Source organism: Takifugu flavidus, chromosome 20, assembly GCF_003711565.1.
Source record: "Takifugu flavidus isolate HTHZ2018 chromosome 20, ASM371156v2, whole genome shotgun sequence".
Lineage (NCBI taxonomy): Eukaryota > Metazoa > Chordata > Actinopteri > Tetraodontiformes > Tetraodontidae > Takifugu > Takifugu flavidus.
The window spans coordinates 4,849,064-4,874,046 of NC_079539.1; the positions used below are offsets into that span (position 1 = coordinate 4,849,064).

At 46.1% G+C, this 24,983-nt stretch overlaps 1 protein-coding gene across 3 annotated transcripts; it reads left to right on the forward strand.

The window, feature by feature from the left end:
- The first annotated feature begins 770 nt into the window (after positions 1-770).
- On the forward strand, positions 771-24,210 carry si:dkey-34e4.1 (carboxyl-terminal PDZ ligand of neuronal nitric oxide synthase protein). Of its 3 annotated transcripts, XR_008947623.1 has the most exons (12): positions 771-1,283; positions 1,990-2,061; positions 13,026-13,118; positions 13,222-13,280; positions 13,838-13,946; positions 14,059-14,200; positions 14,649-14,818; positions 16,219-16,380; positions 16,893-17,097; positions 17,529-17,832; positions 20,298-20,562; positions 22,657-22,796. XR_008947623.1 is itself a non-coding variant. In XM_057018560.1 (11 exons), the coding sequence occupies exons 1-11, from the start codon at positions 1,179-1,181 to the stop codon at positions 23,195-23,197; spliced, it is 1,923 nt and encodes a 640-aa protein (XP_056874540.1). In that variant the 5' UTR covers positions 771-1,178; the 3' UTR covers positions 23,198-24,210. The 3 variants fall into 3 exon arrangements, 2 of the variants coding, with proteins under 2 accessions (XP_056874540.1, XP_056874539.1); XM_057018560.1 differs by lacking the exon at positions 20,298-20,562 and having other exon boundaries at positions 16,258-16,380; positions 22,657-24,210; XM_057018559.1 differs by lacking the exon at positions 20,298-20,562 and having other exon boundaries at positions 776-1,283; positions 22,657-24,210.
- Positions 24,211-24,983: the final 773 nt, after the last annotated feature.

Consider the following 24,983-nt stretch of genomic DNA (forward strand, 5'->3'; position numbering starts at 1 on the left):
TTTTGTTGAGGCCAAACTGACAAGTCTGTATAGAGAATTATGCTTTATAATCAATAGAGGGCGCTATCACAACGTTTTTAAATGTCAATCTAATCTGATGCGTTTAAAAAAAACATTTTTGCTTCTTATACGCGTTGAAATTTGGTTTAAAGTCTTGGTGCACTCACATTTCCAGGTGGGAGAAGGAAGCGTTACTTTGCTCTGGCAAAGGCAGTTTATTACCCAAACAAATCCATTTGCCACTTTTAAAATGAATGATTCTGCAAACGCTGAACGGTTTTGGGGAAAACAAGATAGTAGAAGCCCATCAATACATTTCTTTTGCCGTCTAAATATGTAGATCAGATTGAGGAGGGAAACAGATTAAATCTTATCTGTGAAATAAAAATATTAACAACGCTGACCTATCTGTTTTAGAAAAAAATATGTGTGTGTGTGTATCTCTTTATAGTGTCTGTATTTAAATACTGACGTAGGGCCCCTGTTTGGGTGCTGGAGTGTTTCTGAAGCATAGATATCCATACGGATACAATATCATATAAAACCCTGGACGAAGGCGTTAGTTTAAATATAAAAATGTGTTTAAATGTCAGCGTTCTCACCGCTAGATTCCCCCGGAATAAAATAAAATTCATGAAACTATTTTTTTTAAGTGGAGTTAAATTCAAACAGGTCGATGTGTTAAAGTTGCACGGAGGGATGGCGGTGGGGGGGTGTTTCCCTCTCCCAGCTCCCGGTTTCGTCATGCCTGCTAACTTTGCTCCAATGAGGCCTTTGCTTTGTGCTTTGGTGATGGGGGGGCGATAGGGAGGGGGAAGCGGTTGCAGCGTTGCCACCACCAACAGGACGGAGGAGAGCAGCAACACCTGCGGAGGATTTCCCTCTCCCGGCTCTAGAAACGCGATCTTTACGCTGCTGCGCGCAGCGTTTCCAACCACAGGCCAGAAACTAAATCCCTTATTGTCTCTCGGGGATAAAGTGAGGGGGGTGCAAACGTGCCCCCTCTTGAGGATCGGACCTTTTGAAGCTCAAGGCAACAACAATGGACTGCGTCTGCACCGGGAACTCACTGCTGGAGACGCTCGGGAATCACGCACGGGACTGGAGCGTTTGGAATCGGGACGGGAGCGACGCGTAGACCCGAATGAAAAGCGTCTTCGGTCGGTTTGCCTTCTGTGATGCCTGCGAGGAACAGGTACAACCTGGTGGATGATCTGGCGGACTCGAGGGTGCCGCTCCATAACGAAGAGGCATACCAGCATGGGATCCATTTCCAAGCCAAGGTGAAGTAAACCAGCCTTTTCTGCCTTATTTTGAGCGCGTAACTCTGAGCGGCAGGTGCGCCGCAGCCTTTCAGCCGGGATCGTCCCAAAGTTTGAACGCGCGGGGGAACCGGCCGCGGAACCGCGCACGGTTGCTGACTTTTGATAACTCCAGGTCTGACTCGCTGATTTGCACCTGACTTTATTTTGGAGGGAAGGACACATATACTGCACAGTTTTTGTTCAAGGACTTCTTATTTAGATCTCACATGCAAAAATAACGTTCATCACCATTAAATATCCTTTAGATATCCCATTTTCCCGGTTCACATGGTAATACTTATACTATGATGATGAATTTTGTGGTTTTGTTGATTTAGATTTAGCATTCTGATATTGAGCTGGGCCCCACTAGTACTTCTGATGACCAGTAATCATTTCTTCATCAACTGCACAGACTATACGTGGACTGGAAATACTTGTAGTTGTAGGAAAAAGCTGGATCTGTCAGTTATTTGTAGGCTCTGTTATTGCATACACATGACATTCAGCTAATGTAAAGACTAAATAGTGGGAGGCTTTATCTTATTCTACCCGTAGTTAGTTTCTGTTTACCATGTTCTGTTTTAAAAACACAAAGGACTGAGAAGGTCATGAACATGACGGCAGGTTGAACGCGCACCTGCAGCGTGTCCATTATATCTCTGATTTTCAACATTTGCTTCAGTATGTCGGGACCCTCGACGTTCCCAGACCAAACAGCCGGATGGAGATTGTGGCAGCAATGAGAAGAATCCGGGTGAGTTGATTTTTGGACTCTTGGAAGCATTTTCTTATTGGCAGACACAATAAAAGTGCATGCGCAGGTGGAAAATCGCTGCAAATATGACTAATGAGAGGGGGATTATGCGAGTCTTTGATGGTAACTAACCATCATTTTCAGACTGCTCTTTTCACTTACGAGCCTGGTTTGCTTTCACCCACTCTTTCCTTGTCTTTAATCATATCATAGGCAGCTTTAGAGTTTTCTAAATAAAGCTCTAACAGTAATTTTACTGTGGGGACTGTGGCTATTTCTGCCTCTCACTGTCCCCGTGAGCCCCAGCCGATCCTTCAGAAGTGAGTACGGAGCTGTGTCAAACAGGCTGCTTGTGTAATTTGTGTCTCAAGGACTCGCCTGGTTAAGACATGACAAGGCTTTTAAGCCCAGTGGAGTGAATGTGCGGGTGGAAAAGATGGAGGATTTACTAAAAGCTACTAAAAGCCACAATGTGCATGTATCTGTCAAAATATGCATGCGTTTTGAGTCAGAGCATTCCGCCTCTATTTCATTTTATCCTTTTGGGCAGGGTGTGTGTTTTTGTTCTCCTGCTGTGTGAATGAGTGGGTTTGTAGGTGGCCGCTCGGCTGTTTTATACGCACAACGTGTGTGCAGGAAGAGGGGAAACCCGAACCCGTAAAGGTCTGTGGAACAGAGGCAAGGCCAGGCTCCTGGGCTGAGTCTGCACGTTATTTCCTGCAAGTCCTGAATCAGAACGTTTACCCCGGTGCCCCAGGTTCATCTCGGGGGTGCTTTGCTGCAGGCTAATGTAGATTAAAAGCAGCATCTTTCCATGAAAAAGGATATTTATCAGAAAAACAAATATTTCCTAGCGTCTGTTTATATCTCGTTACTCACAGTCCATTGCTAGCACGTATTTTTATTCACATGTGGGTGTATATATAGTAGGCTGAGTTCCCATGTGGGTTTGAGAAAGCTTTGGATGAATAATTAATGTGTTTGTCCAGCATGCCTTTGTGTCAGAACCGCAAATGAATGAAGCAAAGCACTGCTTTACAGAGGACCACGAGATGAATGTAAACAGGAAGGGAGCAGCGGAGAGAAAAGAGCTATATCTATATAAAATAACCTTATTTATTATTTAAACGAATCTCCTCTGACAGTGAGCCACGAAATGTTGCTGTTGTTTATAGACTGACCATTCCTTGGTTTTAGTATGTCAAAATACTTTCTGTGCTGGGGGGTGTCTGTCCCATCAGTCCCTGGGTGAGAGGAGAGGCAGGACTTGCCATCACAGGACAGGCACACATCAGTCACACACTCGGTCGACCGTATGGTTATGAACTTTGGGAGAACTGGGAGAACCTGGAGTAACGAGGCCTCCATGCAGCAGTTCTCCTTCTCTGGCGTTTGGCTGGAGTAAATAATGAACCCTTAAAATGAAAGTGACTAATCCACCACCTGGACCCAGACATCAGCGCTCTGGCTCCATTTCCCCTGTCTCACAATTCCTTAAGCAACTCATTTGGTAAGACGTATCTGATTGCCTTGGAGCTTTTTATTCATAAATATAAAGTTTTCTCCGTATTTTGCAAGATTTGCGGACTGAAATATACCTTAGCGACGTGTTAATACATCTGATATCGATTCTGCCTAATCCTGCCAAGCACTTTTTTGGACAAGGTGACCTATCTGGCGCTGCCTCTACGCCGCGTGAATGCTAACCGCCGAGCCTTTTCACCAGCGTTCAGGGTTGGCTGCCAAGTCAAACGTAATTATCCTTGTGCAGATGAATATCGACTGGCCTTTCCGACTCTCCCGTTGCCCTGCACAAAAGAAGAGGGCCTTGTCTTTAATTTAAAATCTCGGCACTTTAGCCGAGGGACGGCGAGCGCGCAGACAACTCGTGATTAAAGAGAGTGAGGAACGATGTGGCGGTGGTGGGAGAAGGAGTAGAGAGGAAGTCCTGGAAGCAGGAGGGGTTGCACGCTGGCTGGCAGAGCTGGAGCCGTTTCATTTCCCTTAGCTAATCTCTTTCGTCTCGGCTGATGCGAGGAACGGGCAAACATCTCTGAACCAGCCGAGAGCCAGGGATTGACAGTAGCGACGGACTCGGCCAGTAAAGTCCTCAACGGTTTAGCGAGCACCTGCAGGTTTTAAAGAGAAAAGATGTCATTTTTGGTACTTTTGGATCTTATTTAGAGCTGGCGTGGGGTAAAGCTTCTTCCATTACGGCTGGCTGCCCCTCCTGTGTTGCTCTTTAAGAGCCGGTTTTATTCAGTTTGACTAGTGGCACAGAAACCAGTTCAGTGGTGTCCCAGTGAGTTTGCACACTTTCCTGTGCATTAATTAGCACATGTGTGAGCTGCACTCCTCCATAATGGAGAGCCCTGGCCCTCCACAAAAGCCGGTGTCCCACGTGTGGGTCGCTTGCTGTCATCATCCACAGCTCGCTGGGATTTCCTTGGGAGTTTTCTCCCAGTCATCTACTCCCCCTTTTCATCCCTCCCGCCGTGATCGCTCGCCTTTCATCGCCTCACTTCCACCAAAGTAGACTCTCTCAATTTAGCCCATCTCTGCCATCTACTCAGCACTGACAGGAATAGATTTTAGGCTGAGGGCAGCAGGCTATGGATGCCTCCCTTTGAATTCTGATCGCTCCTAATGGGATTTTAAGCCTCCCTCTCGTGTCCATCAGGACTCAGCCTCCTCACTCGAGGCTGCCAAGAGCCTTGCTGGAAAATACATGGTTTCATTCTTCCCTATGTGTGTACTTTTGTCTGTTTGAAACGTCCCAGGAGGAGATTTCTGCGCACAAGGAAGAGGTTCTTCCATTTTGGTGCGGCTCTGTCCAGTCTGCATTAGCCTCCGCGAGCACGCTGAGCTGTCAGGAGTCTGTCAAGGGGGATGTGGGGGGAATGCAGACGCGTTCACGTGGACTTTTAAGGACACAAAGTTTCACTTTGTGGGTGTGTGTTGCTTGGATGTCTCTCTTGAGGCTCATACTAAAAAGGCTGAGGGAACCAGAGTTTAGTTGAATGGAAAGCATGGTCGCGATCTTTGTTATTGCCTAGTTTTTCACATGATGTTCTTGTTTTGTTTTCCCATTAAAACCTGTGTTGCAACAAACCACCCAGAGCAGCAAAGACGTTTACTTCCTTAAACTATCCTTCATCTTTATCTCTATCTGTTCACTCACATTTACCGCTAAGCAAATGTTTACTCCTGCCTGGAGGCTACGGAACAAACCAAACGTGCACAGATTAGCACTATAGCGATCACACGTCTTTGTGCAACATTGTGAAATGCAGGAGTAAGAGATTTCACCCAAGGCTCTGGAACCACAGTCACGTGACGCTTCCATTTGAAAATGGAACAGGCCCCAATCTGCAATTCATAATCATCAGTGAATCACAACAGCTACACACCCTGGCTGTCCCAGAAAAACCCGAAGATGAATGAGAGCACAACTTCACTGAAGGCGGGTTACTGATCTGTGGCAAAGCGGAGGTGGTGATTGAAGACTGTCCTCTATGGCTGCTGCTTTGTGGGGAAGATGACATATTTGGGGGCATTGTTTTCACTTATGGCAGATGTACAAAAGCACCGTGAGTGACCTATATCGTGTACCGGATTAGCTGGGCCTGAAAGGGTGCAGTCACCCTTTGTTTAACTAAACCCATCAAGAAGGGTGTGTGTTTGTGTGTGTGTGTTGGGGGGTTGATTAACTGTCGCTCTAAAATAAGTCAATCTGTGATCAGCGTGATCTGCTTTACAATAAAATTCATTCTGGCATCTTCATATGTGGTTTTAAGAAGCTTGGCAGCGCCTTTTGCAGAGGATGGTGGTGAGCTAAGCTAACGGCTCATATAATATTATGTCTAATATTAACCTATAAATATAATATTGAGATATGTGGGTGTATCTAAGCTGCTCTGACTGTCTATAGTTGTAAATCAGGAAAAAATAACTCTCTGCTCCATATGTTACCAGAGGACTGGTACATTAAAATTGTATGCTCTTTAATGCAGTAAAAATAAATAAATAAATAGAAATATGTATATTCCCACCTCCTTTTCATTGGTAATATGTGTGTATCGCAGAGGTAAATGCAGTGAAGGGACAGCAGGACTTTTCTCACTCGGATGGACAGACAGGTGGTGAGTGGTCCCGTTCTGTACGAGCAGCATAATGGTGCACACGTACGCAACCACAGACGTTCACACTCTGCCTCCAGGCTAACCCATGTCTGCTAATGCTACATTTAATCAAGTCTTGCATACCCTGCATCCTCACTCAAAGCACGTACCATCATAAAGAGAGTGCATTTTGGAGGATTTCTTTCTGATGTCACGATACCCAAATGATGGTGATATATTAGCACGGTTTGTAGTAAAGTAATGAGTTTAAATCCCTCCGGCCTCCACTAATCACTCAGTTAAGTATTGAGTGGGGCTTTGTGATGAAAATGTGGACGATCAAAGCGACTATTAAGTAGGATCTGAGGGTCACTAGGGCACTGCTGACGCGCTGTTGTGACAGTTAAGTGGCGAGAATGTGCTTGGAGTTCTTTCAGTGCTGTGGAACTAGTAGAGCTTTAAGTTGTAGGGAAGAAGCAGAATAATAATAATTTGGAGTGTGCGGGATAATAATAAGTTGTGCTCTATTTTGCAGGCAGAGCACATAGAAAGATCAAAGAACAATGACGCAGACGCACACACACACACACAGCTGTCAAAGTTACAGAAGAATTGTTTTACTCTGAAAATCAGAGGAAAATCTCACTAGTGTGGCTAGGTTGGTTGTATACTCGGTAACAATGGAGACCCAGAGCTCCCACTGCGGTACGCCAGTGTTATTAATCATCTCATTAATTCACATCTACATGCAACAGACACTGCATCTCCCACAGATCTTTGGGCATACTCATTCATGTGGGTCATCCTACCTGCCCCAGCAGATTAAACGTGAGTTATACTAGAGTTTTTTTTGTTGCAGGCCTTGTCTAAGTTTGATAAATGACTCAATAGTTTGCTGAGGTCCAATTCTCTGCCTTTCTGTTATACTTCATCTGAATTACCATCCATCAGGCTGCTCCTTGGTCTCCTTGGATACCAGCTTTGTCAATAAAACATGAACTTAATGTGCTTTATTTGGTCCTAAATACTGCTGTTTTGTTGTGTTCTCTGGCTTATGGTGTTTGTCATAGGAAGAAATAGATGGGGGAATATAGAGAGCATCGCTGAAGGAAGGTAGGTGAGATTTCACCTGTCGGCCTGAAAGAAATCTTCTGATTCGGTTCTTCATCCCTGCTGTTTATGTAAGTCGCTGCTCTGCATTCAAAGTTACAGACTGAATTATTATCTCCCTCCGCATCAACTTGTCGGGGCATAAGAGCTGAATATATTATGACAGAGGAGACGGCCGTCTAATCGCAAACCCTGCAGGAATTAGCATATTTTTGGAACAGAATCTCAATTTTCCCAACAACCCCCCGCCCCCCACCACCTCCCGTGCTTCCTTTGTTTAATTTGATCCCAGCTGGATTGCAGCGTAATCGCGGCCTGTGACCATTCCTTTTTGACTTTCTGTGCGACTTTGTGGGGACTGATGAGTTCGCTTGCTCCTCAGAGCTCTTCCTTATCTTTTAATCTGGCGGTCTCTCTTTCTCCTGGCTGTCACCAACAATAGATTCTTCCTGCTACGACTCAGTGTGTTGTCCTGACATTCCAAAATCGCTCCGACTCAATGGTCCCACTGGAATGCCAGACGAGCAGTGTCTCGTAGTGTGGACATCTACTTCCAGCGAGCTTGTCCCCAGGCAGGCTTGGTCGGGTTTCCAGGACCTTCCTGCTTCAGGCGGTGGGCGAATGCTTTCTCCATCTTCCACATAGTTGACCGAGTCGTGATGTAACGCAAGCTGACTGCGTGTAAAGTCACCTACAAAGGACACCTAAGGTGTTTGTTTTTAACCGTTGGAGGACAGATTTAGTTTAAAAATGTCCACCTCGACAACTGGACAGTCACACATGGGAGAGTGTGGAAACTCTAATGGGTGGACAGGAATGTTGACATCAGCAGTCTACAACTCTAACATCACCACAACTACCTAACGATTAGAGACACCCTCACCAAAAACTACTTTATTTAACTTAATTAAAATAAAAATAAAAATACAGACTTCAGGCCTATGTCTCTGTCCCGTGTGATTTGTCCTCTCATGTCTCGTAACGTAGTGGTCCTCATCATCCAGAGGCGGCTATCTTTGTCGCTGGTATTGCTGGTGCCCTGACCTGAATGATGCTGCCGGCTCAGTCATAAAAGATTCAGCCTGATCGTGACTGGGCTTTATGAAAGCTCTCAAACACTCTTAAGGCAGTTCCTGTGGGGGGGTGTTGGGGGACGTGTTTACATGCAAGACACAGATGGTGTCCCTGATTCACACCCCACATTTAACTTGATAAATCAGGGTTAACATGTGGTTAGTCGGGCATAAATGCCACATTATTTTGATTAAGAGTACATAGCCTACTTTATTCAATTTTGAAAAATTTCTTTGTATTATGCGCATCCTTTCCTGTTCTACTCTAGCGTTCATTAATATATGATGTTTTTATTATTAATGGTAGTAGTGATACCTCCTATAGCTGCATATTAAATGCCGACTCAAAGCTTTTTATATTTATTCTACATTCTCTCTTATTTTCTGCCTTCAGGGGTGTTGGAATATGGAATTTCTCCAGTTTGAGACTTAAAAAGTCACATAAGAATCTATCTTGGGCAAAACGTACGTCAAAATATCTCCAATTTTTTTTATATATATTTTGATGCCAGCACACTTAGCTGGATATGAACAACAGCCTTCTAGTGTCCAACATGTCAGATTAAATCACCTGCCAAATCAACGCTACACGCTTAAGTAAAGCAACAACAATGGGCTCGGTCCTTTGTGTTTCCGCCCCGTCCTGCTGTCATGTGACCGGCCCTGAGCAGCCACCATCAGCACACTGGGAATCTGTCCTCTCCCTGTGCTTGTTAGCAGCTCATTCAGGCGTGGGTCTATTCTCAGCGCAAAGGGCGCCAAAACAGGAGGGCCTGTCAGGGCCTGCGCTGGGATATACTGTGTTCTCCCCCTTTAAGTGGATGCTTTCCAAGAGAACACTTACTCATTCCTCATTTTGTTCAGATTTTTTTTTGTGGCGTTCCTTTTCCCGTCTTCTTGGTTGCATCATGATGCTAATCTAGACACACCCTGCTTTAAGTTCCAGGTTCCCGGTGTGTTTCTTATGTCTTCCATAATTCTGAAACCATGTTTCAAGACATAACATGCCAATTAATAAGCACAACTGGAAAAACCCTGCCTTAAAGATCACACATAATAAAAGCCTGTGCAGTAACAAACTCCATCTGGCAACGAATCGTGCTTTTTTTTTATTGTCTTGTTGGCGTACCTGACAGTTCCAGCGTGCAGACTTTCTGTTTCTATCCAGGCCAAGGTCGTTGTCTGTGGCAACTGCAGGCTAACCCGTCCTTTATCTCACCGAGTTAACAATAAAGCTGCCGGGTCGCTCCGGAAGTTTGGGCCTCTCCAGCTTCATGGGAGCCGTTTGGCCGTCTTTGTGCAGCTGCATGGCTCAAAGGTGTGTGCGCGATAATAGGAGAGTTGAGTAACAGTGATTTGTGATTGGACGCCACTGTCCAGCTGTCAAAAGGTGCGATTACCTCCTCGAAATCCGCCTTCAGTGCGTGGGAATTTAGATAAACTGAATGTGCTGTTTGTGTTTGAAGGTGTTTCACCCCCCAGACCGGGCTGATGAGACAGCTGCTACACTTCTCAGCTCAGTTCTGCTCACAACATTCTTCCCTTTGTCTGTAGGACTGGGGGAAAACAGTGAATTTCCTTGAAACTCCCCATATTTGGGAATTGTAATGAAGGGGTTGCTAGGCTGCAATCTATAGAGCCTATTGTGCGCTCTTATATGGATTCAGTGGTACTACAGAGAACATCGGTGACCCACAATGCTCTCCAAATTCCTCTCCTTTTTCAGACTTAGCAAGGGGGGGGGGGTCATTTGATGTCATTTACGAAAACCAGTGGACAAAACAAACCAAAAAGAGATATTTTTAAATTTTTCAGAATTGCAACCAAAATCTATGTTTTAGTAATGATGGAAATATGCTTAAATACTTTTAGGCTCACTAAGAGCCCCAGTCGCAGCCCCTGTCATCAGGTGTGGGGGCTCCTCCGGTGGCCCCTCGCCGCTCTGTGATGGCGGTGAAAGTCCTTGGGAGGCTTAGCTTTGTTGTTGTCACGCTCTATGGAGACAACAGGATGAGCTTACTACCGGTGCACCTGTTGTCAGGGTCGGGGTAGCATCATCATTGTAGTTACACCAGGTGGGATCCGGACACGCTCTTCTCATCCTCACATACAGTAGGTACACAAACACACACACAGTCATTATTTGTGTGTACGCCCGGCCATCGGGTCCAGGCTTGCAACTTCAGGACATACATTATGGGACATATTTGAACAAGAGAGGCATAAACTCTCTGGTAACGTAATATATAAATGAAATAGTTGAATGTCCAGTTTATCTCAAACTGTACTGCAAAGCAAGATTATAAACGCGAATGCTATTTTCACGCCCAGCTTTGATCTTTTTATTCATGTCTATTGTGGCTCACTTTTTTTTCTCAGCACCTCTTTGTTTGAATGGCCCCATGGTGACTTCTTTACTCTTTCTTTATTAAGAAAGGTTTGAAAATCACACTTGTGCTTCATCTTTAGACTTTTATTCACACTTCACAAGACATCTAGACCAATAAATCAAAGCCACAATGTAATTTCTCAGATGGCTGATGTACCTTCCTGGGAGAGCCAGCGATGCTCAGAAATATAGCTGCTGCTGCTGCTGCTGTCAACAACCCTAAAGATGTGAACTTATTGATGTATTTTTGCATAAAATGGGCAATATAAGAAGCCTTTTAGTTTTATATAGTTTAAAGGTCAAAAGATCAAAGAAGACCAACATGAAAGCATAAGGATACCAACTAATACCTGACAATTATGTTTGGTGATTACCGATGCTTGTTCCAATAAGGTACCTAAAAGATTAATACAGCATCAAGCAGATATGCCCACACGCAACGCTCTTCAGAGAGAGCTGCTGTCAGCCGAAGAGGAAAATGCACTACTTGAAGATTTACTTGTTACCAAAAAATTGCAGATAGAAAAAATCAAAAAGCTCAACACGAGACTGAACCTGTGCGTCGAATGTCTGGAACAAGAACTTGAGAGGCAACTAAAAGAAACTACCGAGGTCATAAACAAACATGAGCAGGAAAACATAGATTCCCAAAAAGCCCTGGACGAAAGTATCAAAGCCAAACAGGAGCCCAAGTCTAAAATGAAGGAATTGGCTAAAGCTACTGACGCCGTAATGGCTGAAAGTACAAAATATAATGAATTACTGAGGGAAGTGAATGCAAAGATGGGTACGTTTGTCAAACATCTCACCCCTGAGGATGGTTGGGGTACAGAAACGGTTCCAGTGAGGACTAACTCTGGTGAGTCCACATCTGTCTCCTGGCTCCAACAGCCACAGGTCACAGAATCGGAAGATTGCTCCGCTAACAACATACTGCAGCAGGTCTTCTCCTGCCCCCAGGAGATACTTGATGCAATAGAAGTGCTGTCACAGACGATCCAGTGCTTGGGCGAGGATGTCTTAAAATCAGAGGAGGCAAACCTGGAGCTCCAGCAGCTTTTAGACATGGGAGTGAAACAAATGCAGGAACAGGCGGAGCTGATAACATCAGAATTTGATGCTCTGAGAGACCAAATCAAGCAAAAGACAGATAATATCAAGCAAAAACAACAAGATATTGCAGAAATGTTACCAGAGCTCAGCAAAACTCTGCCGCAGGACACGTTGTCAAAGTTAACATCCGTTTATAACTGCTGCAGAAACAGGCCCGAGGAGAAACAAACGACCTTGCAGAAGCTGTCCTTCATCGAGAAGGTGGTGGACGAGCAGCTACAGCAAATTGAGGCGATCAGAGGGAGTAAATATCACAGAATAAAGAATAAGGTGATCCGGGAACGGATCGAACGGGAGCGGCAAAGACTGATCGAACTGGAGGAGCAAAGGCGCATAGAAAAGCTTAAGATGCGTCAGAGGCTCGCCTTTAAATCTCCCACCAAGCCAGCAGTGAAGTCGATGAAGAGAAGCTCCCTCCCTGGAGAAAAGGATACGGAAAACAAGGCCACTGTCACCACGCAGGAAGACCCAAAAACATCCACTACGCTTTAAAATGTTAATCAAGACAAATTGTTAAGCAGTATTCGCTATCCGCCAAAAGATGAGGTCAAATTTTAGACGGGTTTGGGTAAAAAGCACTTCCACAAATAAGCAAAATGCTTCAAATAAGTCTGCGTGCCGTCCACACATGCATTCAGGACCCGATACAGCAGCGGCGTCAAGAGTCCAGCTAAGAAGCCAGTGAGCGCTCTGTACTTCAGACTGACATTAATTCGAGCTGAGCGACCAGACTTTCTGGGTTTGGAGGCAGGGAGCCTCCAGCTGACGGGGCAGAAACATGTTAGTTGCTGAGTGCAGACCCAGCTGTTGTGTCCCGCTCCAAGCAGAGTCCAGGCTAACGGGCATCCTGGGCCCTTTTTGTGCTTAACTGCTGTTTCATTTAACGTGGGTGGTTCATTTTTGGGGGGAGCAAAGCTGCTTCAGTTGTGCAATTAAAACATTTAGCAAATGAAACATTTAAACAACTGATGTCTGTGTGTTTTTAACAAACCCTTATTGTCTATTGAATATAACAATAAGCTTTAATCCACTTTTACACCCTGTTTGTTTTTATTATAATGTATATATGTGCATTCTACACATACAGTACGTGCATTTTGCTGACACCAGAGTGATACTTTATTTGTGGAAGTTATTGTTGATTTGGTGTTTCCTCAGTATGAATTCAAGGCCAAGAACATCAAGAAGAAGAAGGTCAGCATTGTAGTGTCTGTGGACGGTGTCAAAGTGATACTAAGGAAAAAACAGAAGGTACTTTAAGGAGAACGGCCACTTTGTGACTGAACTAACATGTAACACTGAGCCAAAACTGGCTTCATTGGACCTTCATTACATTGTAACACATTTTCTACAGAGAAAAGAGTGGACATGGGACGAGAACAAGATGACGATCATGCAAGATCCCATATACAGGTGAGCGGCAGCTCTCAATTTTGGACAGTTCAGACGTAAAATCTAGAAAGCCAGATCCTGTGTGTCTGATCAGAGAGACAGCTGATAGATATCGTGCTCAGTACTAATGGGCCAAATGTGATTACACCCATGAGACGACGATGATGATGATGATGATGATGATGATGAGACATTCACAGTGCTCACACATACACACCACGTTACACTCACAGTACAGGTGTTTGACCTATGGAGGGGGCTGTAGTGCCCAGAGTGCTGGGGTTCGTCCATGATGTCTCACTGGGATGACGGGAGAGGACGCGTGAAAATGAAACAGCTGGGGGTGTTAGAATCCATGCATGACCTATGAAAACACTGCTGCAGGCAGTGGTGAGACATAAATTCTCAAATGAGCAGTGAAGACATTGTTAATGTTCTGAGACTATTATATGTGATGGGCTGTAATAAACAAACCGGGCTAATGCTGCAGGGCGTCGCTGCTTCCACACATCTGTCGTACACAGCACTTTAATCACGCCCAAGCCCACAAGCCCAGCTAAATTCATCATGTTTTCCAGGATTTTCTATGTGTCGCACGATTCCCAGGACTTGAAGATCTTCAGCTACATCGCTCGAGATGGTTCGAGTAATTCCTTCAGATGTAACGTCTTCAAGTCAAAGAAGAAGGTAGAGCCACAGCTGCTGCACCACGACACGCAATAAACCACCAGAACTAGGTGGACGGCTTATTTTGGTCATAGCTGCAGACACCTCTCCCTGCTCTCCTTCTCCCTGTCAGACACAAGCCATGCGTATCGTGCGCACCGTGGGCCAGGCCTTTGAAGTGTGCCATAAGCTCAGTCTGCAGTATGCAGAGCAGGACGCGGACGGACAGGCGGACGGGGAGAGCGACAGGTCCACAGAGGAGGCCAGCAGCCACGGTGAGCTCAACCCTCCCCCTACTTCCAGAACACCTTCCATTTATGTCAACACCAGGAACCCTCTGCTTCTCCACCCAGTCCCACCACCTGTTAGTGTGTATATTCATATTAATAGTGATTCCCTTGTATGTGTAGGTTCTCAATCATCCAGGTTTTCTGTGTCAACTGGACTGTTTTTCTTCTCTTTTGAAGACGTTTCCCTTATTCCTAAAGTTATTTATGCTGAATCCTGGTTAGGGCAATGGTGTTGAGTCGATTGTGACACATTTATTCCATGTTGGAGACGGGTTCAGAATGGAAAACACACACTCTGATTACAGCATTCAGCTCTTTGGACAGTCATTGCCTGGGTTCACTATAATGAGTATAATTTTCTGCCACGGATCTGCAGTTGACTGGCTTCCAGAAGAGGTCATGTTAAGTCTTCTGCTTGTTTTTCTCCCCGCAGACCGTAAGCTGACGGGCGCAGAGTGCGGGGAGGAAGAGGAGGGCGGTAAACATGAAGGAGGCGGAGGGGAGGATCCCTTGGCCGGGTTGTCGACGGGTGAAAAAGCACTTGGTGAAATTCTGCAGAGCCTGGCTGAGATGAACGTGGTCAAACCCGGGCAGACCATAATAGTACGATACTGCTGAAGACACACAAACACACACATACTTGCATACTTGTACTATCTGTGTGAGGACATTACTTGACATAATACATCCCACAGCTTGGAAGAAAAAAGTGCTATTTAATTCCAAAATACAATTTTGAATAACAGAATAGGCTGGCTGTGAATGATGATATTAACATTTAGGACATTCTTAACCAGCATAATGGTATCGAGCACCCCCAGGCCACATTTCTGTCTGCTGGATAATTCACTGAAATATCCACTCTTGCAGCACTGCTGCTGGGAAATATTAGGGACCTTCTCGGAGAGCGCTGCCAAAAAACTGTGCTAAATTTTTTTGCGAAGGACATTTCATATCAGAAAAGGAAAAAGTTGCTAAGTGGAGCATAAAAGTCGCGAGAGGCAGAGTTGCAAAGTTGCAGCATGGAGCATTGATGTGACAGTCCAGCTTCGACTGGCAATATTGGTGCACGTTTTCATGGTTCTCTCTTAGAACCTTAGCTTTGCTTCTTGCTTTGGTTTTCCTTGCTCTGCAGCTGTTAAAGGCAACTGTAGGAAGTGAAGTATCTATGTGACAGGATGATTAGATGCTAACATACAGAGCTTTTGCTGGCCATGATGTGTTTCGGTGGGTTTATCACCGGAGCGAGTGCAGTAGATGCAGCGTGGAACCTGAATACTTCCGGCTGTGAAAAGGGGGACACCTAATCCCCCAAAACCCCAGCCCGCTCCCTTTGATTTCTGAGAAACGCCTCCATAATCCCATTGGGTGGTTCATGAACATCTGCACTGAGGAGATAAGAAAGGAGCGAGGGAATGAGAAAGAGAGGACAGGGAGGAATAATGAGAGCCCAGTTGGTGGGCAAACGCATATTTAGGCAAACACTGTTTGCTATATGTGTTCAACCTGTAATCATGGTTTTCTTCACTAAAGACCTAGAACTAATTGACTATAGCTTTCATGAGTAATGAGTTCCTGCAAGTCAGAACTTATTTGGATATTTCACATTTCTGCACTTTTGTCCCTGAGTTCTTGTTAGGAATCAAACCACAGAGTCACAAAGTGTCAAACCTGCAGAACCATGAATCAGTGGGATGAAATCTCAGCTGAACTTTGTGGTACTACATAATGTTCTGCAGCGCCCTCTCGCGGTATAATGGGTGTGTTACAGTCACAGGCTTAAACGCTAAATAACTACCAAAAAAGTTATAAAAGCTGTTTGTCATTGATTAGGCCCAAGTCCTTTCTTAAATGTTTAAAGTTAAAATTTGACTGCTCAGAAGTCATGTTATGGTCATATCTGTCCGTGATAAATCCCATAAATTAGATTTTACCCGAGTATGTAAGGTTTCTGTGCATTTAGTTGGTTCGGTGTCCTTTTTCATTTTCTATTTTCTCCTCAGGACTTTGAGCGACGCTCATTTTTTACTGTGACCTCCCAGGGGGTTGTTCCCAGCAGCCCTGGCGCCTCATCGCTCACCCCGCTGGCATCGCAGCACTACCTGCAGCTCCTTCAGCAGCAGCTCCAGCAGCAGCAGCAGCACACACAGGTGGCCGTCGCTCAGGTAAGAAAGAATTTACTCCATCCTCTCAGCTCTCGGGTGCATTTTATTACATTTTATTGTTTCTCTCCCACTGTCTTGTTGACTCTAAATCAGTGGTCGAATCTGGGAGCTCGCTAATTATGTTATACTGCTGTTCTCATTTTACTAATCACTAAACTGTTCAGATGTGTTTAACCGGTGGAGGGTGTCTGTGATGATACACCACTAGGTGGCAGCACTAAACAGTAAACGCGGAGCCGGCGGCGACAACAAAATAAACATTTGTAACAAGGCTTTTAAAGAGGTTTTAAAGGTCGACGATGCTGCCTGTGCACGATATTGCAGAAGCCCTGAAACAAATCAATATTTATTGCATTACTTTATTGTTTAAACCTGTTTACTCGGCTTCTGTTTCAATCTTCTGTAATGTTATAAAGACACGACAATTGACCTTTCTTTTAAACATTCAAATGCATTTGCGTTATACAGATGAAGCGCACGCACAAACGTGTCGTGTTTTGGTTCCCTTCCAGGTGCAGTTGCTAAAGGATCAAATGGCGGCTGAGACGGCTGCCCGCATGGAAGCTCAGGCGAGGGTCCACCAGCTGCTGCTGCAAAACCGCGACCTGCTGCAGCATTTGACGCTGCTCGTCCAGCAGCTGAAAGAGCTGGAGGACCTCTCCTCAACAGCTCCAGAGGCCCGGGAGCCACAGCAGGAGCCCCAGGCTAACGGGGACAGTAAGTGACCAGACCTGTGCAGTCAGATGAGCTTGCGTAAGATCAGGTTCCCTGTGCACTGAAGTCACTGTCAGACCAGTATAAAGGTGCACTCAGATAATGCAAATGTCGACTCCTTCTTCTCTCTGTCAGATACAGTTATACAGTGTAATGTCCTGTAATTTTCCTTTTAATAAGAATTGCATTATAGTATTGGTGTAGTTATTATGGATTTATAAATGACATATCATACTCCATACTTGGCTAATACCGCCAATGTTGGGCTGATTTAAATGCGGCTCCTGGCACGAGGCCACCTTCTTCTTTTCCTGATAAAAGTCAGCACTTAAAGCTCTCAGTGAAATAAAACATCGGCTTGACTTTGTTATCTTTACTTGTTTTTAAAGGCTTCGTGGGGACTGATACGGATCATGTTGGGGTTTTTTTTCCAGACGCTCCAGAATCGTCTACATCAGCTAAGCCCCTGTCACTGAGTCTGAACAATCACTACAGCCAGACCCTGGAGCAGCTCCTCACCTCCACGCCTGCGTGGCCGCCTCACGCCTCGCCCCGCTCCCCCACGCAGGGCAACTGTGCAGAGTCCTACCTGAACCTGCTGAACCTGGGCAGTAACCACGGCGAAGGCTCGGCGAACGGCGGCGCGGGCCCCTTCATCGCGGCCAACCGTGCAGCTGACGAGGAGAGCTCGTGCAACGGGATCGTCCCGCTCAGGAACTCTGGCAGCACGGAGGGAAAGTAAGTCTTGGTGTTATCCACAGCAGCAGCTGCGCCTCTCTGAGTCAGCTCCGTACGCATTCATACATGTAAATGCTCAGTTTCCTTCCCAGAGTTCAGACCAAAAAAATAAAACTTAATCCCACTTTTACGTCACTGAGGATGACTCAGGTCACCTGTTTTCTGTGAAGCCTCTGCAGGTTTTTGGCGGTAGCCATCCTAGTTACAGTAAATATTACGTGTTCCATATTGAAGTGGTTTTAGATTTCCTTTGCGGCCTCCCAGCTGCCTCTATTCTGTATCTAACGGCCTCCGTCGTAGCTCCAAAGTCGCTGCTTTTCACTCGTCCAGACTCGTCCAGAAAGCTCTGCTGTGGAGAAGGGAACATTTTAATGCTACATTACAGCACCTGTACCCATTTCCACACTTTGAATGAACAGAATATATTTTAGTTTCACACTTTTACACTCTGTCATCCATTCTATGGGGAAGTATCAACATATCATTCAGTTTAGCAAAGAGATTACATGGCCTAAAACTAAATGACATCAAACATGCAGGTAAGTAAAATGAAACCACTAGAAAATGCTGCTGCGACGCCCGGCCCAGATGTGGAGGTTGTCAGACTTCTGATATCGTTATCTGTGGTTGTCATGGTCTTCAGGCTATAGTTCAATAAGCAATAAGCATAATTGGTAATTATGTGGCTGTTCAACACTGCCTGAAAGCAGCGGCTCCTAAAAATATGGAAGCGTTGCATTCAGGTGGTGACATATAGTAACCTGTCAGAGCGGCTTTTAGTGATATTAATGGAGAACCACTCAACTCAGCAGAAACAGCCTCCGGCTAATTAAAGTGTGGCTGTAATCAGGGGATTACAGAAAGCTGGCAGAAACAGAGTTGAGGTTAGACAAACAACAGGGGCGGTGGGGTTCGAAGTTGGTGGGGGGAAAGGGAAATTGGCGATAAGGAGTGGGAGATTTAAGAGATCCTCGGCTTGAACTCCTTCAGAGTTTCTGCCTCCCTAAAGAAGTCATCTTGTGCAGCCTCCTGAAGCCCGAGGGAGGGAGGGAGGAAGCCAAACGCGGTCCTTTGCTTTGGAATCATTTATGCTGAATGTGTTTTGCTTTCCACGAAAGCGTGTTCGGGGAGCCGCCTCTCACAGTTTCACCTTTTAATCTCCTGTGGTGCCTTTTTTAAGGGCGAGGTAAATCAGTGTCGGGACGCTCCGGCGTGCGGCTCGGCGATGCACCTGAAATGCCTCTGCGTGTAATGACTTTTTAATGAGATTTTAATCTCCTCGCTGCCACGACAACGAACAACTTAAAAAAAACATTTATTGTAAAGGACCGGGCAGAGCTCCTCCGTCTTCCGTCTCCCATTATCCATTCTGAGCTCTTCTCTTCAAGTCTCAGAGACTTGGAGGCAAACGCAGGGTTGTAGTTGTACAACACACCGGGCAGCGTTGTGTGTTGTGTGTTGTGTGTTTGCACCTCTGGATCTGTGTCTGTGTGTCTGGATGCCAGAAAACCGTCCAAACAGCTGTGAGCACCAGGGCTGGAGAAGCCTCCGCTCCATAGGGGAAGGAAAGAAATTGATCACCCAAATCCAAACTTCTAACTGACCCGTGTGCGTCCAGTCCAGCCAGACTCATGGAGCCCCCCCCCCCTTCCCCCACCACACACACACACACGGAAATCTTTGTTGCTTCCATTTGCCTTCGTTTTCTGGAAAATCGATGTTTACATCTCATGTTACGTCCTCTAAACTGCCTGGAAGACCCTCTCAGGGCACTATTTCACCAGCCTTTTGCATCTCCCTTCATTTGTTGCTCCTCTTTCTTCATCATCCTTCAGCTAACTCTATATCTGACACTGCAGAGTGGCATTTCAGACTGACTGAGCTCTCAATTATTGTTACAAACAGATGCAAATGCCTGATTTTAAGCATTGAATATTGTCTTTTTGTCACCAGCCATGCGTGCCAAGCATTTGATCTCCTTTACATTTGCATTTTATACAGATTTCACTCTCAGTATTATGTATATTATGGGAGACATTAATTATAATGTATAGACCTTTGGCATGAACCATCTACCAATATGCTGATGACCTAATCAGCCAGTGTAATCGCTAATCAGCGATACCTGATGTACCAGTTAGTCAAAAATGAAGCCTCAGTCTCTTCTGGTGTTGTTGTTGTGACATAATGCCATTTTCTGTGCGTCCTGCACGCCATTATTTGTGCCTTTTTGGATTCACACAGCATTGTTTCCTGCTTGAAAATGGCTTTCATAGGAGACTGTTGGGAAGAGCATTTGGAACCTACCAGGTTTCTAAAAAACAAACAGAAACTCCATACTCACTTTATAATACAGCAGAAAATGTGAAAATTTACACCCATGAGCTGCAATGGCTCAAACCCTGCAAATCTCCGGTGATCTCCCTGATGCTCTGTCGTCTAACTGTCACCTTTCTTTGGCACAGGTGTGAGGATCCTCTCCTGCTCTTCCTCTTCCTCATCTAACATCTCTCATTCTCCTGTTAGCCTGCTTGAACAAACCGATCCCCTGATCAATACCCCAAGAGCTAATCCCTTCCATCGCCATGTCACCACACCCTGCCCCCTTTATCCCTTGCCGCACCAGCCTGCCTCTCCCTGGGAGCCTGGGGAGTTTTCTGCCACTGCCCAAGCCCCCTTCCTCTCCTCCTCCTCCTCCTCTTCTAAATCTCAACCCCTACTTCTCCCACCGTGAGTATTACTCATGACTGGCAGCATGTGGAACCAAAGTCTGTGGCACAAGCCTTTCACTGGGCATGTGGCAGGTGAAGCCCGCGATCATTTCTCTGCTAATGACGGATTAATATCCTACATTCACACGCAGAGGCGCTAGACGTAGTATCAAATGCATCTGCACCGGGGGTAATCAGTGCGCCGGATTACGGAAATGTGTGTGATAATGTTGTTTTTCCACTTTTCTGACTGAGCACTTTGTTCCACGTCTAAATATTCTCAACACGCCAGACGAGAGTTTGATGCTAGCCCTGTTAGCGAGATCCCGCCTGTACAGCCAATCACCCACACACCCGCCATGTCAGATTTCTTCTTTCACGTCTCTGTTTGACCCCGAGCTGACCTAAAATAGGAGGCAGGCTTTGTGTCTGTACTGCAGCCTACCACCGGAGGGCAGCCCAGACATCAGGATGCTCAAGATTCATGTTGTTTTTGTATAATCACCTCTGGCCTATAAGTGACTGTTCTCGTCATGTGGGCGCCACCAGCATCCTCGTACAAAGCCACACGCTTCGCCATCGAGTCATACGTGACATCTCTGATTGCTTAGAAGATTAAAAATGATATATTTCTGCTGCATGATCATAAAAAAATGAGTTTTTGCTGCATGGATGACCTTCCACAGGTTAATTTAAAGTCAGCATAAGCTAAATTGTACATTAGACTTATCTGAAGCCAGCAGATGTGTGAATGCTAATGTGGTGAAATATATAATTTTTTCTTTAGCAGAAATATAAATTATGCAGGAGCTGCGATTGGAACTGAATAAAAAGACTGAAAGACAAATGCAGCAGCCGAGACTTGTGGCAGATGGTCTGAATGGCACCAGAGCGGGATGAATGGGAAGAGGCGAGTGGAGGAATAAAGGGAAAGGTGGACAAATAGAGCAGATCTCAAGACGTGGAGATAAGGAGAGAAAAGAGGAGCGCCCAGTCAGTTGTGATGATGAGAGGAGGAAGCGTCCGGCAAGTTCACTCTTTTATGTTTTTTTTTTTCTAAAGACACCGTCGGGGAAAAAAAAGCTGAAGCAGAAACTTTAATCATTGTGAAAGTCTGCCATAAAACTGCTGCCGGGTTATTTCAGTCTCCCCTAACCCTGAAAGCATCCCAACCTCAGCGGACCCCAGTCACTATGGCAAATAGACCTTAATGAAACCACCAGTGACATCCCACCCCTTTCGCCGTGGCGACGTCAGTTAGCAGGGGAAACGGTGGATCGTTATCTCTGGAAATAGTTTTCTCTCGCCATTAGCCGGCCGTGATCCTATCTGCCGCTGCCACCCCCGTCTACAGGAGAGGAGACTGTAAACCCATAAACAACGGTGTAAATGCATTACCCAGACCTGGCCTGAACCAGGCACCAGGTTCCAGGGAGGAATGAAGTTAGCCGCCACCATCTTGATGCAGGTGGGAGGAGCGGGAGAGGAAGCGGGGCCCGTAATGAGCGCGTGTCAGAACCCATTTTTCAGGAATGATACTTGTGGCGCGCGTCACAGCGATTCTGTGGTACAGTCAGGAACTCTGTGATGCTGCTATTTCTGGTGCACGTTCGGGGATGCGGGAAAGCCTGCAGCGCCTGCACTCTTTTAATCTCTGCGTGGTTTCTTGGTCGGCTCCATTTCTTTCTCCCTCCCGCTCTTTTCTTAGCAGTGGGGGCTGGTGGATGTAAGATAAGTCCCCTGATAGTGAAACAGCGGGGGCGCTAGAGAAGCTGAGCCGCTGTTGGGTGTATTTGTGCCCTACGGTCATGGTTAATGGGATGTAATGTGATGGATGGACAGGAAATGCTCGGGGCTTTTTGGCGCGCACCTGCTCGGAGACCGGTGAGCTACCTTAATCCTCGTGGTTACCGTGGAAATAATCACAGAAGCAGCAGAATATTTGTCATTTGGCTTTTATGGAATGGGAACCAATTAAAGGCTGTATAGATAACTTTATGGCTGTCGTCACTATGGCGATGTCTAGGAAAGGCACGTACGTGGTGTTGCTACAGTGACTTGCTTCGACTGGTTGTCCTAACCTAGCTAAACGCTTCCTGTTCTTTCTCGGCAGGTGTAAGCAGATGATCCCCAAGCTTGACCCGCCCCCCATGAACCGCAAGCGTGCCAGCAGAACCTTGTCCCCGGGGTTAGACGTCACAGCGGCGTTGGCGCCGGCGGAGGTCACCGCTACCGAAGGAGCTCCCAGCCACAGCAGCAGCCTCTCCTTCCCGGACGTCACCCCCAGCTCCTCGTCCTCCGCCGACTTCCACTCGCTCAGCAACGGCGAGAGCAGCTCCTCGTCCTCCGCCAGCGAAGACTCGGGCGTCCGCTCCGAGACCAAGTCGCTGCTCTCGCCGCTGCGAGACGAGGACGACCTTTTCGGGGAGCGCCTGACGTTCCTAACGGCCTCCAGCGGTTGCAGCAGCCCCCTGGAGGACGGGTGCGTGGCGGCCTCGTCGGAGTCACCTCGGCCCGAGACCGACACCGTCCACCCGTACGAGGAGCCTCTCTGCTCGGCTCCGATCAACGATACCTGCCTACACATCAGTTTCTCGGAGGATGAGCTGCTGGAGAGCAGCCAAGAAGAGCGTAATATCCCGCAGCGTAGTTAGGATGAGATCCCTCATCACGTCTCCGACTCAGTCGCACCCGCCTCCCGGGCCCCATCCCATAATCTCTTGCGTCCTCTTGGGACTACTTACTGAGCTAGCACGCACTATTTAACGAAAAATCAAATCATCCAAATAATCAGCCAACGGACAGATGTAGTATTTTTGTAATATGATTGAAATACCTTTGTATTAGCTAGAGTCTAAAGCTGAACACATGTAGCGGTTCTTGCACACGTTAACATAGCGTAGAATTCAAAACCAGTGAGGTTGAACGTGGTTCTTCTCCTCTTAACGCCTCACTGGGATGTAAGCAAATGTATCTCTGCGGGCTGGATGACGCGTAGATGTCGGGGATGTTGGGAAGAGCCTCGCTGTCTGGGGGGACACACCTGACTGGTTGACATGTGGAGAGAAAAGAACGAGAAAGTCAGAAACGTGAACTTGGGAGGGTAAAAACAAGAGTGTCGCTGGGGGTTTGCACACCCGTGCGTGGTGCTCAGAGCCGGTGGGTTTAGAAGGTTTGGGGCTAAATGTCAATATTCTAAAACAGGAGGACAAAGTTTAAATCATCACTTGTAGCTTTAGACGTTATACTGTCGATTTCTTTTTAAAATGAGACTCGCTTTGAAGATATTTCTTCAGTAAATCAGTTTGACGTTTAGGTTTCAGAACCAAATGCACCGACTTTTTGTGCATTGATCCATCAGTATATTGATACATTTCGAAAAATGCATCAAGAATGTTTAAAAAAAAAAAAAAGAAATCCCCAAAAGTTCTTGTCCTTCTTTCTTTTATGTGCTGGAGTGACAGCATTGTTAATGCGGCTGTAGTTAAGTTTAACGCACTGGGAGCGCCAGGAAAAGCCTTATTCGATGGGAGGAAACAGCTAAGTTGCGATGTGGCGAGGATGAAGGTGTGGAATGTCCAGCAGAAGGAGGCTTTTCTCAACATCACCTGGGTGGACAATGGCGATAACACAGATGAAGCATTAATAAAAGGAAGTGGTTGAAGAACTCTCTGCCTGCATGTGTTTCTTCATGAAAACTGCCTCATCTTAAGTTTAGATTTTAGACTTTTGGGTTCCTCGTCTCTTGCTTGTTTTGTTGGGGCCTCGTGTGACTTTCCCAACAGCTGGCGGCCCCTCCGAGCAGCAGGCGGCTTGGCTCCGTGATGTGTTCAACGCATCGGTGGGAATGCTGTGATGGGCATGGAGACCCCTCAGGTTTGAGCCTCAAGTTCTTACTCCACCTCTCAGGAGGACAAAAACCTGCTTAATGAAGCGTGCACATTATTTGTGGCCCCTGATTCACTGTCTTTAACCTTGGAATTCTCTAACTGGCTAATCAATAGCGACTGCCACTGCAGATCTAGCTAATGGGGAACTCTTGCCTTTCTTTCTTTATTGATGTGGGATCGGCGTCACTCTGAAGAGCCAGAGGTGGACTCCGACTGTGGCCCTGGCACCTTGTGTGATTAAAGCTGCTGAATAGTTATTAGTCTGCATAGACGGAGCAAGTGTGTGATCAAGGCTGTGTGTGTGAGGCTAGCGATCAGAGCGGTTTTAACACCTGCCCTTGCTAATGAATATAAGATGTTGCTTTCAGAGCCCCGTGAGATGAATCATTCATAGGTGTGTTCACTTCCAATATGATGGGAAAAAATCTAAATGAAAAGACACGCTGTAAAAAAAGAAAGACAAACAATGTACCAGGCAGGGGGTGGACAGATAATCAGTGTCATAAAAAAACCCATCTCAAAGCGTCCCTTTGAATGCATTAAAAATGTC